The sequence below is a fragment of the Dipodomys ordii genome, unplaced genomic scaffold, assembly GCF_000151885.1.
Source record: "Dipodomys ordii isolate 6190 unplaced genomic scaffold, Dord_2.0 Scaffold36, whole genome shotgun sequence".
In the NCBI taxonomy this organism is placed as follows: Eukaryota; Metazoa; Chordata; class Mammalia; order Rodentia; family Heteromyidae; genus Dipodomys; species Dipodomys ordii.
Genome location: NW_012267252.1, coordinates 5,444,879 through 5,452,054, shown reverse-complemented (window position 1 = coordinate 5,452,054; position 7,176 = coordinate 5,444,879). Strand labels below are relative to the sequence as shown.

The 7,176-nt window shown below is 39.9% G+C and overlaps 1 protein-coding gene across 1 annotated transcript in view; it reads left to right on the top strand.

Annotated features, from left to right (window-relative positions):
• LOC105986594 (chromosome unknown open reading frame, human C10orf76) overlaps positions 1-7,176 on the top strand; it is a 234,251-nt gene that overhangs the window by 135,813 nt on the left and 91,262 nt on the right. Inside the window, exon 24 of the mRNA XM_013017591.1 lies at positions 2,414-2,489. Coding sequence (XP_012873045.1) covers positions 2,414-2,489 — 76 coding nt within the window. The remainder of the gene's footprint in view (positions 1-2,413; positions 2,490-7,176) is intronic.

Sequence of the window (7,176 nt, the reverse complement as noted above, 5' to 3'; positions counted from 1 at the left end):
TCCAAATACCCCGGGTTACAACTCAGTTGGAAGTCCCTATTACAACAGAACATGCAGAGCGCAGAGACAGGGATGTTCATTTCCAACACAAGGAAGTAAAGGAGCTGCAAAGCTACAGTAGCTAGAGGAGGATTAGCGTTCCTGAATTCCATGCAAGAAAAAACCATTGCCTCTGTAATCCACTGGTTAGGCATGAATTTTGCCCTTGCCTACAAAATGTGGTTACATTCAAGGTATGTCAGGTTAATTTCTAAGCTTGTCTAGGATCAGAAGCTATATTGTTCCCCAAATTGCAATACTACCCTTTAAACTAGTCCTAAGCTTTGGCATGTTTTCTTAAATGATTGCGTAGTCCTGACATGTGAAATTCCTCCAATCTCTTCCACTTTGCAAACTCCAGAACCATTTGATCAATAAGTTAAAATCCAAGGGAGAACTGACTGTTAGCTACGGCTTCAGACATGCAAAGCGCACAACCCTGAGAAACAGCAGCATCTGGACAGGAGGCTCCCATTACTTCACATGGAGATGGCATAGATTTTATTTTTTATTTTTTTATTTTTTCAAATCAAACACAGAAAACCAGTGGTGACCCAGGGTGGACACACTGTGTGGGATGTAGAGTTGAGCAAGGACCCAGACCTGGGAGCCACCTGTTCCTCTAGCTTGCAGACATTGATTTCACACCACCTCAGGCCACTCACAGTTCGCTTACCTGCTCATTGTTGCTCTCCCACCATTCCCCATACTCCCTTTGGGGGTGAAACACTCTATTTCCGACTTGTGCTGGGCCAGCCTCCTGTCTTTGTACCTGGTGAGCACGAACAAGGACAGGAGCAAACAAAAACACGTGATTGTGTGCTTAACTGTCAGGCTGGGGAAGAGCCTTGACTAGAGATGGGGTCACCCAGTGCCAACAGGATTCCTTTTAGCAATATAACAGCTGACTTGTGGCATTTACTAGATGATTATGATGGTATGGGAAGAACATTTAGGATGATTTTGTTATTTCTTTGTTAAACCATATGTACTCTTAATTTTATACATTTAGATGAATCTGTTAGTCACATCTAATGTCAATAATAAAAGGAATACTATTTCTAGTATCTAACAAAAGATGATATCAATCAATAAATGAGAATTTATTTACTGCAAACACTGCACTAGAGCTTTAAATATAATTCTGTCAACAGTCATGTCACAGAGTCTCTGTTATTTATATTCCCATGTTTCTGATGAAGAAATCTAAAATTACAAAGATTAAGTAAAGACAGTTATTGATTGATCTGGGTTTTGAACAGAGGAAATCAGAGTTTAGAAAACCATACTTGAGCCATTATAATAATTACCTTCAGCACCAAAAGACAACAAAACACATTTCTTGAATATGAAAGACTGGATAGCTGTTATTCTGATAGGATTGGGTCACCTGTATTTTCAAGTGTGCCACAAATGCTTTTTGTGTCAGAAATGGCCATTCATTTTTCCTGAAATGTATTAGACATTTAATCAAAAAGGAGTGATGAGAGTTTCCACATCATTTTACTACAAGGTACATCAAGATGTACCTTAAAGACTTCAATAAGGTGTTTTCTTTTTAATTTTTTTATCAAGATATCATGCTTTTGCAGAATTGATCTCTCTTACTCATTCCTTTCAGATCTATAGAGTAGGTGAAAAAAGCATTGTTATTCCCATTTGCCAAATGAGAAGAACAAGATAAGCTTAAATAGCTTCACCAAAGTTGCAAGGCTAGCCAGTACAGCATAACTGCCTCACTTCCTCCCACCCTCCCTCCCTCCCATCCCCTCTCCTCCCCCTTCCCTTCCCTTCTCTTCCCTTCCCTTCCCTTCATCTTGGGGCTGCCCTGAGCTCTTCAGCTCAAGGCTAGTGCTCTACGGCTAGTGCTCTACCACTTCTGGTTTTCTGGTGGTTAATTGGAGATAAGAGTCTCACGGACTTCCTGCTTTTACTGGCTTTGAAACGTTATCCTCTGTTCTCAGCCTCCTAAGTAGCTAGGATTACTGGCCTGAGCCTCGGGTGCCCCGCTTCCATTGTAGTTTCCAAATGAATGGAAAAACTAAGCCTCTTAACAAGGAGTCAAGGCAAAGAATGAGTAGTGTATGTTTTGGGCAGTAATAGTGTTTGAACTCAGGGTATTATGCTTACTTACTAGGCAAGCATTCTACTCCAGGAGTAGTTTGATGGAAAGCAAGAAGTTAGAAACAAAAATTACTAGAGAAAAGTCATTGGAAGAATCTGTAAGTTTTAATGTTTTCCTCTTGTCTGTGGTTGTTTTTATCAGAAGATTGGCACAGGCTTTGATTATTCTAATAGTGTTATTGAAATGTGTTCATTCCTCATGTATGTGCTATATATCAGGGATCTGACAAATCTGTTCTTTCCTTTACAGTTCTTAGGCTTTCTACCAATGCAGGCCAGTGGAAGGAGGCAGCTAGCAAGGTGACCCACGCCTTGGTTAATATCAGGTGAGTAATGAGACTGTCTTTTTTTTTTTCAAAGATCTTTGGCTCTCTCTGAGCTTTAGTGCACCTTTCTAAGGAGAATACATGGAGCACTACTGCTATTTTAAACCCGATACTGTAGGAGTTGAGGAAGTTGTCTTACTTGATCAAGAAAAGCAGGAGAACATGAAGCTTTCATTTTGTCATATTGAAATAGCTCAAAGTGCTGGCTGTTCTGTGAATTTTCTATCAAGAGATGTTTGTGAGTGCTTCTCAGGTGTCTTAGCTGCCAAAGTGTTTCCTATGTAAAAGCCAACTATCTAAAAGCTTTTTTCTGAAGATTTCTTCTGCTATTCTCTATGACTTTACCTGATGACTCATGGGGTTCTAGAACTTTTGACATTATATGTGGCTATTTCAATTTGTAGTAAACAGGAAGAGGAATCCATAGGACTAAAGTCATCTTAGATTCCTTATGAAACACAATACAGTTCTAGAGTGCTGGGTATGTTGTGTGAGACTTGGAACTAGTCAGAGTCATGAGAGGTGCCAGTCATTCACTCCCAAGAGTGCACTGTTCCTAAGTGAAAAAGTGCTTATGGCGTTAGGGAACCTAACTGATTTTTCTTCTAGTCTTTGCTGTCTTCATGCCTGTGATTTTCCATTTTCTCAACAGTTATTAAATTGTTTTGCAAACAATTGAAAAATTAACATTGAGTAAAAGAGGGAATTGTAACAGATGGGGAACTTGATTTAGCTCCAGATGTAAGTAAGCCTTGACAGACATTCCCATAATAGTAATGAACATGCACAACTTGGTATAGATTCTAATGTGTGACAGAGCTGGGGTAGAATGTTTGTTCCTGTATCTTTCTTTCACAAAGGTAGACTGTCCTGTCCCTTCAGTGATTTACTACAGTGTTTGGTACATGAGGGAATAAAAGAAACACTGTGAAATATGTGAGATAGGAGGGCTGGGATGAGGGAGCATGGGGTGAGATATGCTAACAAGATTGCAATGAAGTTTAGACTGCTTTACATGCCCCCAGAGACATTTCAGCAAATACGGTTTTATAAATCTTACAAATAAATGCATATCTGCACCTAACACATAATCCAGACATTGTGCTGAGGCCTATGATAAATGTGAATTTCTGTAAGAATCTAAAATTACCCAGATATCCGTTTGTGACCCAAGGGCAGTATGACAAATGCCAGTGTTTAAATGAAGCACTAAGATAAGGGCTAGAGTATAAACTATATATGGGGTATAGTTTGTGTTGTATTTATTTATTCCTGTTATTACTCAGGCTTTCCCAGCAGCTTATTTTCATCTGGGGCCTGTTTACTTGATCACATTCCTCAAGGCTTACTTTATCTCCAACTTTGTTGCTTTTCCTTACAGTGGTTTCTGGCTTGGTTGCTGTCCTTATTCTTCCCAAGAGCCATCAAGTAGCTGATTTAAATTTTGGCCTTTCCTTTTTTCTGAATAGCTGAGAAAGTACCTGGTTGAGTTGAAACAGTGATTGTATCATGACCTCATTCTTGCCTGATTCTATCAGGCATTTGTTTTCATTTTCATTTGCTGCAGAAAATAACCACATTTTTAGCATTGCTAATGAATTAAGCATATGCAACCAAAGTAGCAACGTTTGGTTTTCTCAAGAGATTACTGGAAGCATATGTGTGAATCTTAGCATACAAGTCCAGACCAAGGTGAAATACTGATGATACACAGAAATTTACCTTTTCTCCTATTTTTTGGTTTGTTTGTTTGCCAGTCCTGGGGCTTGAATGCTGAGCCTGAGCACTGTCCCTGAGTTTTTTTTGCTCAAGGATAGTGCTCTACCACTTGATCTACAGCTCCACTTCCAGTTTTTTTGTAGTTTATTGGAGATAAGAGTCTCATGAACTTTCCTGCCTGGGCTGGCTTTGAACCATGATCCTCAGATCTTAGTCTCCTGAGTAGCCAGGAGTACAGTCATGAACCACCAGCACCCAGCTTACCTTTTCTCCTTTTGACATCTCTTTTACCTACTAAATACCAGACTTTGTGTTGTGTTGCACTTTCATTCTCTCTCTCTCTCTCTCTCTCTCTCTCTCTCACACAACAGACTTTGAAATCAGGGCCTTACCTTCATTCTGTATAGTTATAGTTTTACCATGAAGTAAAAAAAATCAGCATGATAAAAATTGAAAAAAGCATGGACAGTTGAGATAGAAAAGCTGGGTTTAAAGTTTTTTTTTTTTCTCTTGTAATCTCAGACAGAGATCAGAAGATTGAAGGTTGAGGTCAGCCCAGACAAAAAGTTAGCAAGACCCCATCTAAACAAATAAGTTAGGCATATTGGTTCATGTCTATGCTCCCAGCATAGATAGAAGGATTGAGATTGGAGGCCAGCCCTGGACAAAAAGTAGAAGGGCTTATTTGAAAAATAATCAAAGCAAAAAAAGGGGTTTGGGTGTGACTCATGTAGTATAGTACCTGTCTAGCAAGTCCAAGACCTGAGTTTAAATCCCAGTGCCCTCAGCACTAGTTTGTTGTTGTTGATTTGGTCATTATCATTTGCCGTATGACCTTGGCTAAATTATTTCTCTGGACCTCTTTCTAACTACATTTATAAAATGGGAATGATTATCATAGGAACTATTACATTGTATAGTGGTAGTAAAAATTATATAGTATAATGTATATTAAACTCTGTAAACTACACAATTTTTATCATTTTACCTGGAATAGTGTCTTCAAGGTTCATCCATCTTGTAGCATATGTCTGCACTCCATCCTTCTTAGGCCTAATAACATCCCATTGTATTTATGCACCATATCTTTTCATCTGTCAGTGGACGCTTGAATTACTTTTGCCTTTTGGTTATTGTAAATAATGCTGTTGTGAGCATAGGTTCTGTTCAAGATCTTGCTATCAGAACAGACATGGTAGTATATGCTTGGAATCCCCACACATGGAAGGCTAAGACAAGGGTTCAAAGCCAGCATAGGCTACATAGTGGGACCTGTCAATAAAAAAATAAGGTCCTGGGCTGGGAAGGTGGCTCAGTGGTAGAGTGCTTGCCTTGCATGCATGAGGCCCTGGGTTCGATTCTTCAGCACCACATAAGCAGAACAAGCCAGAAGTGGTGCTGTGGCTCGAGTGGTAGAGCTCTAGCCTTGAGCTGAAGAGGTGAGGGACAGCGCCCAGGCCCAGAGTTCAGGCCCCTTGACCGGCCAAAATAAAATTTAAAAAAAAAAAAGAGGTCCTACTTTCACATTTTTGAGGCATATACCCTGAAGACCAACTGCTGGATCATATAATCTGTTAATTTTTTTGAAGTTTTTGGCTAAATATTTTTATTTTTATTATAAAGATGATGTACAGTGTGGTTACAGTTACATAAGTCAGGTAGGGAGTACGTTTCTTTTTGTGCTGTGTCACCCATTCTCTCACTACCCATTTTTTCCTCCTGTGCCCACTCACAAGTTGTGTAGTTCTTTTTCAGCGTAGTGTCTAGTGAGTACCATTACTGCATTTGTTCACCATTAATTCTTCCATTTCTGTGCTCTCCTTACCCTCCCAAAGACATTTGTTTTGTTTTCTTTTAATTTTTTTTTTGCCAGTCCTGGGGATTGAACTCTGGGCCTGGATGCTGTCACTGAGCTCCTTTTGCTCAAAGCTAGCACTGTACCACTTGAGCCAGAATGCCACTTTCAGCTTTTTCTGTGATTAATTGGAGATAAGAGTCTCGTGGATTTTCCTGCCCAGGCTGGTTTTGAATCACAATCCTCAGATCTCAACCACTTCCAACTTTTTTCTTTTTGCTTATGTGGTGCTGAGGAATCAAACCCAGGGCCTCATGCATGCAAGGCAAGTATTCTACCACTGAGCCACCTTCCCAGCCCTTGTGAGACTCTTATCTCCAGTTAACCACCAGAAAACCTGAAGTGGCTGTGGCTCAAGTGTCAGCCTTGAGCTGAAGAGCTGAGGGACAGCTCCCAGGCCCAGAGTTCAAGCCCCATGACTGACAAGAAAAAAAAATTAATGAGTTTATTAAAGTTTATTTTCAGGAAGCACCCATTTTTGATTTGTCATGTTTAAAAAGTTTTCTTCATGTTATATAATAAAGATAATATAAGAATATAGAGTTATAAACTTCTCTGTTTATATTCTCTTATTCTCTGCTTGTACAGTATAGTATAGTCATCTTTGCAATGCTAGTTTGTATATACACACACACACACATTTTTTTTGCCAGTCCAGGGCTTGAACTGAGGGCTTAGGTGCTATCCCTGAGCCACTTTGTGCTCAAGGCTAGTGCTTTGCAACTTGAATCACAGCACCACCTCCAGCTTTTTCTGAGTATTGGAGAGAGAAGAGTCTTACAGACTTTTCTGCCTGGCTGGCTTCAAACTGTACTCCTCAGATCTCAGCTTCCTGAGTAGCTAGAATTACAGGCATGTGAGCCACTAGTGCTCAGCTAAAATAAACTTTCTTTTTTTTTTTTCAGTCATGGGGCTTGAACTTCCTGGGCACTCTCTCTCAGAACTTCAGCTCAAAGGTAGTACTCTACCACTTGAGCCACAGTGCCACTTCCGGCTTTTTCTGTTTATGTGGTGCTAAAGAATCAAACCAAGGTCCTCATGCATGCAAGGCAAGCACTCTACCACTGAGCCACTTTACCAGCCCCTAGAATAAATCTTAAAAAGTCTTCTGTA